The sequence below is a fragment of the Cylas formicarius genome, unplaced genomic scaffold (assembly GCF_029955315.1).
Source record: "Cylas formicarius isolate icCylForm1 unplaced genomic scaffold, icCylForm1.1 PGA_scaffold_4__25_contigs__length_36172078, whole genome shotgun sequence".
Classification (NCBI taxonomy): Eukaryota; Metazoa; Arthropoda; class Insecta; order Coleoptera; family Brentidae; genus Cylas; species Cylas formicarius.
In genome coordinates this window covers 28,811,521-28,824,870 of record NW_026844334.1, presented here as the reverse complement: position 1 = coordinate 28,824,870, position 13,350 = coordinate 28,811,521, and the positions used below count along the sequence as shown (strand labels likewise).

The window sequence follows — 13,350 nt, the reverse complement described above, 5'->3', positions numbered from 1 at the left end:
TTCGTCGGTGGGTTTTACACTTCAAGGAAACAGGTTCTGCGCTTAACCGAAAATCTACTGGCTAACCAAGGGCAGTAAGAACACCGGTAAGCATGCAGCTGCTTTGGGAATTCCCGATAGAAGTGTTCGAAGAATTTTACACAACTCACTTCAAATGCATCCGTAGAAAATGGTGGTAGTGCAGGAATTAAGCGCAAGAGATTTTGAAACCCGTACAAATTTTTGCCGGGATATTCTTCAAAACATTCCCAGATGCGCTGTATTCATGTCTAGCGATGAAGCTCACTTTCATCACCTCTCGGGTACCGTAAATAAGCAAAATTTCCGTTATTGGTCAACAAATAGTCTACAGGAACTTCATTAGCTACCTCTTCACAGTCCAAAAGTCATCGTCTGGTGTGCAATCTCGGAGTTCGGCGTGTAGGGTCCTTACTTTTTCGAAGAAGTTGAAATAACGGTAACAGCCAACGGAGATCGATATTTTGATATACTTAACAATTTCCTACGGCCAAAAGTGAACGAGTTGAACAACGATCAAAGAGAACATCTTTGGTTCCAGCAGGATGGTGCTACATCGCACACAACGCGTCGTTCACTAAATCTTCTTTAAGAAATGTTCCTAAACAAAGTGGTGTCTTTACGGGGTGTTCGTTTACGCACACATATGGGTTAAACTTCGAAGTCGCCCACACGGGCAACATCAGAAATACAAAGACGTCAAAATTGTGGGTGAGAACGGATTCCATCGCGAAAATTTATATTCGACAAGCCCTACACGACCAACACCATAATATATGCATCAATGAAGGCATTATTAACATCTACTCCGATGGTTTGAAGAGTCGAAAGGGAGCTGGATGCGGAAAGCACTCCAAATCCCTATGCAGTATCACAGGGTCATTACTTACACCGAAGAGCAAATCACCATCGATATAATAGTTTTCACTCAACTATAAGATATTACAGTTTTCGCAAAGATCACATCACATTCACACAGATTCGATATTTCACAAACTTTCAAAAGTTATGTAGAAAATTTTGCTATGCCGTCATAATTTCTTGTTTTCAATTTTCTTTATCGAAAAGGGCATCACATTTATTTTATGACCTCATCTTATGCAATATATTTTATAAAATCCGTAACTGAGAAGATATCCCGGAATAGTTTTTCATACTTTTCAGTCTTGCAGTTACCACCTGCCATTCGCAAAAAATTGATTAGACTCTCTAGAACTATGCTCCACAGCAATGGCGATACAACCCTTGTGGACAGGCTTTTCGTGAGCGAATTTTGAAGTACATATTAAACATCCTTCACGTCAGTCACTGCCCGTAGTGCGTCTTTTTCAGTAAGAAAATTTAAAGCTTTAAGGAAGGCCACTATGTATATTTTAGTTGATTAACTTTTAGAATTGTAGGGCGCTCTCTTAGTATTCACATGAATTGGTTTTAGGCCTCATTAAAAAGAGGTTCAATATTTGCTGTACGGCTTGCAAAAGCAATCGCTTCTTAGCGATGTGTTAAAACCGTTTTATATTGCCACTGGAACGAAAATACACTTATTGCCGTGGTATATTGCATATTCGATCAAAAAGGATTTACTGGAAGATGACTCAAACAGCTGCGAGGCGACTATCGCCCTAGATGGTTTGCCAAAAATTTCATCAGATAACTTAAAAAGTTAAGCGTTTCATGAAGCGTATGAAAGTATTATTTCCGAGGTTTATTTCATTTTTATTATTACAGAAACTTAATTAACAAAACTAGGACATGCTTTCGAAAAATTTTTTACATTTTACTTTACCAAAAACTCGATCAGAAAATCATGAATATTAAACCTGGACATTAAACAGCAATCGAACCAATCGACTATAGTTGTTAGCATCATTAGGTGAGAAAAAAAATGAGTTCACGAGTTGAGAATGCGCTCTTCGACGAAGAATGAGCACTAGCGGCGGAGGAGTTTTTCACAATAATTCCTTGATCCAGTCTATGCTTACAAAAACAAATTTTGAAATATGTTTATTTAAATTATTAAAGTGTATTTTCTATTTACTGCAATCTCAACAAGTCTAAACACGCGAAAAACAAAGTTGGCCTTGTAATAACGTGACATGCCAAACAATTACGATGGAACAAGTTGCTTCAATATAATTTATTTTATAGTATATTTATTATGCAACAAGTGCAGTAAGCAGCTTTTGACTCACGAGTTTATTTGACACGAGCGGAGCAAAGCAGAGCTAGTGTTTAATAAACGAGTGACTTAAAAAGTTTACCGAACTTGTTGCATACCATACTTTTTCTACAACCGTTAGTTTTTTGGTACATTTTGGCAAAACAACAAGAATACATTCTCTGACATGACCGTCAAAATTCAAGGTATGGGAAATATCTGACGTGGTAAAATGACGCTTCGCGCACGGTAGATCCGTATGTAATTAGGTGCTCTAAAGACGGGAGTAGAAAAAACTATTTACACATTATTGTTTCAATTCATTTGCACAGTTAGGTAATATGTGACTGATTTAATAGTATTTTTTCACATTTTTTTTACAGCTTAAAAGTTGGCAAGATTATCTATCCTTTTCAATTTATAATCAATCAATAAACGTAGCCTACTTCTTTCAAATGGTATAGGCTACTTTTCGCATATTTTTTCCTCGACCTTATTTATTTACAGGGAGTCAAGAAGTGCAAACAAGCCGCGAAGTAAAAGAACTTGACATGAACTGTTTTCAAAATATAATTTAAGTGAAACTTGTTTAAACAATGATTTCATACAAAAATCTAAGGACGTTTTCGTTGAACATGTAAAGTCAATGTGGAACGCAAGCAGACGTGTTAAAGATAGGTTTTTTACAAAGCTTTAAAGTTGACAAAAAAGATAGACCAAAAAATTCTTTAACGAGAGTTCTGTTCTTTCTATAATATCATTGACCAGCTAGCAAGCTTGTCAGGAAAGAGGAAAACTGCAGAAGTAGTAAAGATGGTGGCAGATGCTTCTACTAAAAGCTTTAGGCAAAGTAAATCAGCAAACTTGAGCCCATCAACTAAACAATTTAAAGCTTATTCGGCAACAGTATCTGCATTGATCTTAGTTTAAGCAAGCAAAGAAATTTACTTTACTATGCAAGGAGATGCCAATGAAAGACGTGCAAATATTTACGCGCCATATTCGTTAATTGCTGACCTAGTGATGATTCTGTCACTGTAACGGCGACGGAGGCTAAATAATATCTCGTAGACCACAATGTAATAAGATGAGTAGAAACCCAAAAAGAGATTTTGGAACAGATTCCTTCAGAAATTAATGAAATTAATTTAATATACGACTGGGGACTTGACGGCAGTGGCGGGCATAGTGTTTGTTTATAACTAAACAGTTTCGGAGGTGAACATTCGACATGTAGATTCAACATTGTTTTTTCTGGTTCCGCTTGAAATTCCGAAAATAAAACAATATACTGGAAAAATCAAACTTTGACTATTCGTTATTGTAGGCCTATCAAATTTATTTTAGAAAAACAAACAAAAGTTTGCGCTTCCCAACATTAAAGCGAAATACAGAGGCAAATTTGTTACCACTAGAAGTGGATTAATGAAAGAACTATTCTAATCCGCCACGAAATATTGGGCACAATGTTTGATGAAAAAATTTTAAATATTTTCACTGAAACTGCAGCTAGCCAGCGCTGGATATATGTGGGATTTTTGGTAAAGACTAGAATAATTTGGAAATTGTTTTAAAGAAGAGTATTACAAATATTCGAACATTTGAATTATTTTTATACATATCATACTTTTAAAAACTCTGAAGAGGCGCTGAAGCAATGCATTGGATAGATTATCTTCGCAAATGGTTGCAAAGGCGGAGGATATTCAAATAAACGTAACACGGCTCGTAGATTTTTGGAAAACCTAAAAAAAGAAGCCAATATCATGGGATTAAATGTTGATCTCATTCAGAGGTTTTTAACTATAGTTAGCACACTTGCGAATGAATATGGCATAGTGAATATGGCTTTAAAGAAATTGAATTATATAGCTGGTATCCTACGAGCGTAACTGTCCATAAAGTGCTGATGCATAGCCCCAGAATAGCAGAAATAGTTGCACTTCCCATCGGACAACTTTCCGAAGATGTTCAGGGATCTCGGCTTAAAGATTGAAAACATATTTGGCCGCAACATGCTCCGAAAATTTCGACAGAAAAGACAGATATTAATTTTCTACTAATATTATCAGATCCCGTTGTCAACTCTTGCAGAAAATTATCTCGTAAATCCACGAAACCATTTGATCCCGAAGTTCTTGCCTTGCTAAAAGCGTCCAGAGAGCAAAATATGATAATATTGTTTAGCCATCCAACAGTGACAAAGAATAGTGCTTTTGTTTATTTAAAATTTCCATAGGCGAATTTGTTATTTGTTTTTTAAATATAATATCATTTGTATGTGTGTGAAATTTAGGAATTTTTATTATTTCAATGATTGTATTTAAATCAGATACCATTTAGTCAAAAAACTATCTAATATACCCACAAGAAAGGTCTCGTGAAGTAATAATATATATAACCTACGCTGCATTGGTATGGCGCTCCACTGAGAGACATAATATCAGGGCAACTCTAGGACGAGTACGAAAATTAGGATGCATAATGATGATCGGTTCCTTGGAAACCATTCCAATCTGGTCGATGGGGGCCCGTCAAGTGGCCATAGATTACAAATTCTGAGAAACTAGGAGCCCGGGATAGAGGAGGAGTACCGCCAACTTGTATCTCAGGCGGGATGCAAGATAGCTTCTTTATGAAGAGGAACAGGATTGACGCCACTTTATGCTTCCAAAGGACGACCGGCTCTGTGCGGGATAAAATATTCTTGTGCCCTATGGGCTAGTCAGGCACATAGACGGGTCCACAACAGACACTGGTAGAGGGGTTGCTATATATGACAACTACCTAGGGCACATAATATCTCTATCTCTGGGGATATATCCCAGGAAAGTCCAGCAGAGATTTATGAGACATTGTGTGTATTGACGAGACCTTCTGACAACACACACCGACAGTGGAGCGGTTCTCAAGGCTCTACTACTGTGAAGGAAGCTCGGGAACCACGTATCCCGAACTGGAGCCTTCCGTTGGAATAGCTGACAGAGTGCTGAATCTTGAGAGCCACTTAGCTCTGAAACTTTATCAAGATTGCGGGACGTTCTTCGCCTCCGGATCGAAAGTGGGCTCTGAGTGCAACTACGACCGCTAGTAGAAATCCTAATAGGACACTGCCATCTAGGCGACGGCATCACATGCAGGATGAGTTTAGAAGACGAAGAAACACCCCATGAAACAAGTACTGCACTGTAAGGGCATAACGTATCGAAAGGTCTGCTGAATGTAGCGTCCTGACTATAAAGGACAGGGACACAACGTAGATTAAAAAAGTAAGAACAAAAAAACGCTTTTATTAAAATTTCCGCAACAGGTTGAGAGCACGTTTCAAATTAAACCACTTTAGTAATTCCAGCATAGTGAAACTGATTCTAAAATTAAAAGATCAAATTTTGCTCAGGAGCGTAACTTTTGAGGCGTATATACAGTTATTGTGTTGTTATTGAAAATTGATTCTTCGAATAACCATAAGATCCTCATTACTTCAGAAGCCCGCGTTAAAAGTTTTAGTTTTTGAAAATATCGCATCTACAGAACAAAAAACTTCTGGTCATAAGTTCTGTACTTTTAGATAATGTCAGCAATTTCGACTAAGCAAAAACCGATGCAGGAGGAATCCAAAAATTTAAAAAGATACAGGTTTTCAACGTATGTAGTACAGTAAAATTAAGGTTGTCATAGAAGCGGAAACCACTTACAAGACACTTACCATGCTAACGGAAAAAACGACGGAAATATAAGGAATACAAGAAAATATGGGGAAATATGAGAAAATAAGAGGAAATATAAGAAATACGAGAAAATATGGGGAAATATGAGAAAATAAGAGGAAATATGATGAAATATAAGGAAATACGGGAACATATTGGAAAATATATAGAGTTGGTATCAATTGTCATACCAAATTCGGCTCTACCAACCCTAAATTTAGAAGGGCATGCATTTTTTTTCTACTATAAAAATATTAGCAACAACTTTAATAAATGTTAAATTGGTAAAAATCTAGGTGAAAATATTAAAAACTGTACCACAAAGAATAACGTTAAAAAGAATAAGTTAATCATTATTCTCGTTCGTAAAATAAAATTTAATGCAATAGAATGGGCAACCTTTCTCAGTGAAAGTATCTAAATAGAATACCCGGTATTCCCGATGGCATTCCAATAAGGGCAATAGCGTCACAAGCGGAAAAACAAGTGAACCGAAAGCGGAAAAACACCTTGAACCAAGCAAATTTCTTCAATTTCCTAAATTGTCCACGACTCCAAATAATAAAAAAACCAAAACAAAGTTTGTTCGTTAGAGAGAGAAAATTGTTCCTTCTCGTTTTAGCCCTTGTCCTCGAAGTCAATACTTTTACAAATGCTTGATTTAATGAAAAGTGCTCAAACATAGTAAAAAAAAACATGTCAAGAATTCCACAGATTTCAAGCGTGATTTACCCTCGCTCTAAAATTTAAATATTTCCCTGACGAAATATTTTTCAAATTTTGGGAGGTGCTTTCCTCGTCTGTTTTTAGTGTGGGAAATATCGTGAACATAGTGGCAATACTAGGGAAATAGTGTCAATATTGGAAAAATAGGTGCAGGAGTGAAAAAATAGTGGCAGAATAATGATAATAATGGCAATTCTTAGCGCAACAGTGCAAATTTGACAATTGGTGTAAAAGATTCAAGTCAGCGATTCACGTAAATAACAATATATTATAGTGTGGTCAGCGGCCTAATAAACGAGTGACTTAAAAAGTTTACAAAAAGTGCTACATACTATACTTTTTTTACGACTGTTGTGGAAAGCGTCGCTTTGCCACTTGAGTTCCGTTTCCCACGGATCCGAGCCACTTCGAACATTTCCGAGATATTAGCGCACTGATTTGAGAGCAATAGGATATTTTCACTGCGCTGCTTGAATATTGACGCTTGTCAATTCTGACGGTCATGTTGTTTTACAAAAATGTACCCAAAAAGTAACTGTAGTAGAAGAAGTATAGTATGTAACACGTTTGGTACATTTTTAAGTCACTCGTTTATTAAACCCTCGCTCCGCTCGTACCAAATAAACTCATTATGCGACAAGTGCGGTAAATGGTATTCATTTACCGCACTTGCTGCGTAATCTACGACTGAAATTACCTTCAATTCATACGCAATCTATCAAATGCGGTAAAATGTCAAAAGTTGTATATCATCGCATTCTTGTTCAATAAGATGTACGATACCTAAACCTTAAGTTTTTGTAAATAATTTGAATTTTGTCATAATTTTATCTTATTTCATTTTATAACAAGGTTCTTTTGATACACAAATTTTGTGTATAAACAAGAGTCTTTTTTTAATGGAACAACTTAGCTTTCGAACAATAAATACAACACATAAGAGTTATTTCAAACACAAAGCACATATATTGAATTTTTTTATGAGTCTGCATACAAGCTGGTGGAGATTTAAATAATAATTACAAAAAAGTATATTAGTTTACGCATAAAGAAAAATTAAAATTAAATTAATTTTTATTAATTAATTAAATAAGATCTATACTGTGTACATGAAATGCCTCTTATGCGTTACACATATTTGACACGCCCTCAAAAACTAATTAAAAAACATACACGGTGTTCCATTAAAAAAAAAACAAGTCTAGTTTGTATATTCAAATTTACGAGTATCAGCAATGCCACTGCAATCACATAAAAAATCCTATCTAGACCAGTTTTTTCCTAACCGAGAAGTTGATTCATAACTAAAAAGGGTGTTTAAAAAGGTAACATTTTGTAAATCATCCAAAAAAACAAGATTTCATTTGAGTTTGTGTCATTTTTTATTTCACGAAAAAGTCACCTTGGGTTACGTATGGTGTTGGGGGTGTTATCTATAATTATGTAATAATATGTATTTTATAATAAATTATTATAACCCTTTTCAAGGAATACCCGAATACTATACTTAGCGATTCGGGAATGCCATTAAGTTCTCAGAAAGACGAGACGGCGACGTAACGCACAATATAAATAAATGTTGTTTATTATTATTTATTGTTCATCAGAAATTACATTTTTACAAGAAATCCGCATCAGGCATTACATAACCCTAAAAAAAACAAAATAGTAAACTACTAGGAATCTATCAATATGTATAGTACTGCAACTATGTAATTCCGAACTCAGGTAAAATTAAACAGGTGGAAAACGAAACATGAAGTATGCCCAGCCTTTATAAGAGAATTTCAGAAAAACGTTATTACTCAATCTTAATTGTGCGATTATTCTTAAAATGGCCATTGGCAATTGGCAATTTAAATAGTTGGGGGCAGATCAGAGGGTCCAAAGCTTGAGTAAAAATTGGTGTAGTGTGAATCGACTGCAATGTGGTAATCCCCTTCAAAAAGTTTTGTTTTAAAACATTCCAAGATCCAACCTTCTATTGCCATCTTAGACTGATTTATGATGGATTGCTCCACTCACCATAATCCAACTCACGAAACAACTCTCTAATCTGAGATGCCAGTTGAATTTGGTGTGCTTTTTGTTATTGATCAGTGATTCGCTTGCGATCAAAACACAGTCTCGGGCGACTCTTCTATCTTCATAAGAAAAAATAAATTGTGTGGATCCTATTTCAAAGCGAAGCAAAACACTTGAAGTTTATTTAGGAATTTCAAGTTGATTTAGGAAAAAATATCCTTCTGAAATAAATAAACATAAAATTTCATTGTATTTTTAAAATTGCCGCAACATGATAGCTTTATTAATAAATAAAATAAAAATTTATATAAATAAATAAAATATTAAGAATATAAAGATTACACTGTACTATTAATTTATACTAGAAGGCTATTAAGGTGTTTTCATTGAATAGGAGAAAACACGCAGAATTGAAGTTAGTAAAGTTATGTCATTTTAAAATTAGATCAATTTAAATTAATTTATAAAATTTAAATGATCTACAAAAATCCAATTCTCACCTTAAGTACTTTCCAATATGAATTTCATGAATACAAGACCACATCACAAGATAATTTATTTTTTAACATCTTGCAGAATCAATGTTGGAGACCTGTAGTTGTGCCTTTAGTGTCTTATCAATTGGTATCTATTCTTAAAAAATTAAAGATACATTTAAATAGCTTGATAGCTTAAGATTCTGGTTGGGTAAACTATTAGTTGTCAGTGTGTAATTTTGTTAGCATGTCATGGTACATTATGCAACAAGTGTGGCAAACAGCATTTGAGTCACGAATTTATTTGGCACGAGCGGAGCGAGTGCTTAATAAACGAGCGACTTAAAAAGTTTACCAAAACTGTTGCATACTATACTTTTTCTACTACCGTTAGTATTTGGGTACATTTTTATAAAACACGAATACATTCACTGACATGATCGTCAGAATTAACAAACGTTAAAATTCAAGTCGTGTGGCAAAATCTCCGAAAACATCCGATTGTTCCAAACGCGTCTGGTAAAATCCCAGAAATGTTCGAAATGGCTCGGATCCGTGGTACACGAAACTCAAGTGGTAAAGTGACGCTTTCCACAAGCCAGATGGGTGTATAATTAGGTATTTTACAGAACGGGGGAGAAAAACATTTTCCCCGCGTTTTCGTATCCTACGGACTATCCAATTAACACCACCTAGTCTAATCGCATTGAAAATTCGCTAGTCCGAGCCTGTCGAACAAATTTCGACAAGGATCCATCTCTCCTTGTCTAAATCTACCCGCCTCCGCGCGAGTAGTTCGTAGCACGCAGCTGTTAGAATGTGGCGTTAATGTTTCTGTGACGGGTTGCTTTTCGTCGAGGCTTTGTCGCGGCGTGCCGTGACCCATCGCGGAAACACGAAAAAATAAAACACCAGGCCGGTTAGTTTTATCGATTTTGAGTTGTCGGAGTCGGTCGTACAGCACCCATTTTTGTCAGGGACCTGCAATTAAAAGCCACAACCGAAGAGTGTCCAAGATATTTTAGGCACGACGTAACGTTTTTCTTTAAATTAAAAAAGTACCCTGTAATAACGTTGTGGAGCAGTTTGTCTCAGTGTCCTAAAATTATTGCGCTATATTTCTCCGTATTTCTCCATTTGTAAAATATTTTCCGTGATATTTTTTTTTTCATTTTAATGGTTTATGTAAAATATACGTATACAAATTGATTTTTGAAAATAGTTGTTTTTACCTAATTATTTTTGGGTGTCCCGAAATTAGTGGGCCAAATTATAACAACATTTTTTTTCAAAGAAATTTCCACAGGCTACTGTCCTTTTTACAAAACTTCTGGATTCCTCCTGCGTCGGTTTTTGCTGAGTCGAACTTGCTGACATTTCGCCAATCATCCACTCAGCTGAACAAGCCAACAGGATGATTGGCGAAACGTCTGCAAATTCCACTCAGCAAAAACCGACGCAGCAGGAATCCAGAAGTTTTGTAAAAAGTATAACAGCACATTTTTCGTTATCGTTTTCTATATAATGTAAGTCGAGAAACGCCCCCTAACAGAACCACAGGCCCTAAAATTTTTGCTTACTGAATATGGCTTGGTATCCAGCATAGTTGGATGTACTTATTTTGAATTTTTATTAAGATGTAGCGCACATAAATAAAATGAATATTTGCCAATTCCCCCTAATTCCGAAAAACGCTCAGTTCTTTTAAAGACCCAAATTTAAAAAACTTCAGATGGACATGCTAAACAGTGAATTTTTGAAATCCATTATCCTCGTCCATCTTAGCAATATCATTTTCTTCAAGCTTTACTCGCAACACGACACAATTTTTCCGATTTTTATAGGACAAAAGGCTAAAAGTCACAACCCCCCCTTCCCCTTTAAATCTAAAATAAAATTACAAGTTATTTTTGTTACCTACTTAAATTACTTAAAATTATTCGCATAATATATCAGTATCACTATCGCTATCATCACCTGTTCTAATTATTATTTGTTCTATATTATTTGCAATATGGATATATGATTGTTCTGCTTTTTCTATATATTTAACAGAATTTGCCCAACTTTGTGAAGGGATGTTAAAAACTTCGGTTTCTATAAGTTTGAGGACATTGGAGTTAACACGGGGAAAAGCATTGTTACGACGAAAGGCAGATTTCAGTAGGTGCCAAACATGTTCAACCCTTGAAACTGTATGCCCTACATTTTTTGCATAATTATCACAGACGTATTCCTTTTGTAGCTTCAAGCTTTGTAGAATCTCAATTAATTGCTTTTTAATAAATGTCGTTATTATACATATAGTTTTGGATTGTTGCTTTTGTGTCACATAAGGAAGGGGTTTTAGTCAACTGTCTACTGTGATAACTTGCATTGTCCATTACAATTACGCTATTAGGAGGAATGTTTGGAACTAGTTCGTTTTTAAACCAACTTTCAAATAAATCAGCGGTGGTGTCTTCACGGTAATCCAGAGAAGAATCTTTAATATTTTCTGCCACATTTAAAACCGGTTTCATCTTTTTCAAGCCTCCTAATTAAGATATCTAATGTAGGCACGCTTTGTTCCTCGTATAACTGGTAAATTTTATGCCGTATTATATCTTGATCACCTTCATCTACACTCAGCATCGCTTCTTTCTTTCCTCGCTGAAATGGGATTATTCACAATTTTCCATACAGTTGATGTTGGAATTTTCGTCAATGTGGCCGTTTCTTCTAAAGATGCTTACTTGCTGGCACCACATTTAATGAGAGGCAAATAAACATTGTTTATAACTTCCTTAGTCTCAATAGTATTTTCTACATTTGGGCGGGAGCATCTCCTGAGATACACTAGACTCGCACATATTTTGCATAATTCGCACACGATTCAACACACGGTGTATTACACACGAAATAAGAATGATTACTAATAAACTTAAACTAAGTAATATTCCAAATCAAAGAATATTAAACACAAATTTTCTATTACAGACCACAATTTTACCTGAATTTAAATTCCGAAACTTTAGGTAATCATGACCACCCTTGGATAAAACCATTCAAAAGCAATTGGTCACTTTCTTATATCTATGAACAGACCATAACTATTAGTGGTAAGAACTTAAATTATTTTAGCCAGAGCTTCATAGGCACCGTTTAGACATGTTTTTATTGTTGATTGTATTCTGCATATTATTGAAATAAACGATTTAAAAAAATCTATATAAAGCCATATTTTTTAACTTTAAAATACTGTAAATATACGGAAGTTTCCATTAAAAACATATAATATAGGCTTTTTTGGTTAGTTTTGCAGTTTTTTTTATACTTTTATCAAAGTTTTGTATTTCCCACATATTTACCATATTTAATTATTCACGTTTCTTGCAGTTGCAGTTTAGTTAATGCTTGTATTCAAAGTAACGAAAGATACATAGGTTTGTTAATTATTGTGACATTTGGCAGATGTCATCATACTTAGTTAATGCTTCTTCTTTCTCGTCGAAAGTTACATTCGTTTTTAAAATTTGAAAATGATAAATGAATTTCGAGTGAGACACTTACACCTCCTGAATGCAATAATGTCGGGCAAATGAATAAATATAAATTATTAATACACGTGATACAACCTAGTTTGTATTCAAGTGTCGAACAGGCAAAACACTAACCGTTTTAAACATGGTGGATGTTTAACAGCAACGATCGGGAGGTTTAACCTCACACTCCACCCGCATATTTCGACCATATCAGGCAAAAGTGGCCCATGTGGCCCAGGCACTCATACACTACACGAAAACACAATAGAAGTGGGAGCACGATCCTGCTTCACCGCATCTCCAAAGCACTAATTTTGATTATTCGGTCACTATTCCATCAAGTCTGTGAGCGTTAAACACGAATCACATGAGATACAACAATTAAGCCGGTACAGATACATCGTATTCATTTAATTAAAAGCGCGGTGAATTCTCATCGCGAAACATAACCTAACCTACTCACAATATAACAACGCACAGACTAAAAGCGACACAAAACGACGAGCGTACGTTCGACTGACTGCAACCACCGTGGCAACTAGCAAGAATGCGGGGTGTCTGAAACGAACGCAGAGTCGTAACGAATCGGATTTCGGTAATCGTCCAACCAGGCGATTGCAAATGCGAAAAACTTAAGAGGGTGATTCCTTGTTCAAGATAATGGGTAGTTTGTTACATAAACGTTGAATCAAATATGTCGTTAGGGAGATATCGAA

At 35.4% G+C, this 13,350-nt stretch overlaps 1 protein-coding gene across 6 annotated transcripts in view; it reads right to left on the bottom strand.

Moving 5' to 3' along the window:
* LOC132701621 (protein groucho-like) overlaps window positions 1–13,138 on the bottom strand; it is a 135,775-nt gene extending 122,637 nt beyond the window's left edge. For all 6 annotated transcript variants that reach the window (XM_060669719.1, XM_060669715.1, XM_060669720.1 and 3 more), the window contains exon 1: window positions 12,767–13,138. In XM_060669719.1, the coding sequence (XP_060525702.1) occupies window positions 12,767–12,778 (12 nt within the window). In that variant the 5' untranslated portion in view covers window positions 12,779–13,138. The remainder of the gene's footprint in view (window positions 1–12,766) is intronic.
* Between the last annotated feature and the right edge of the window lie 212 nt (window positions 13,139–13,350).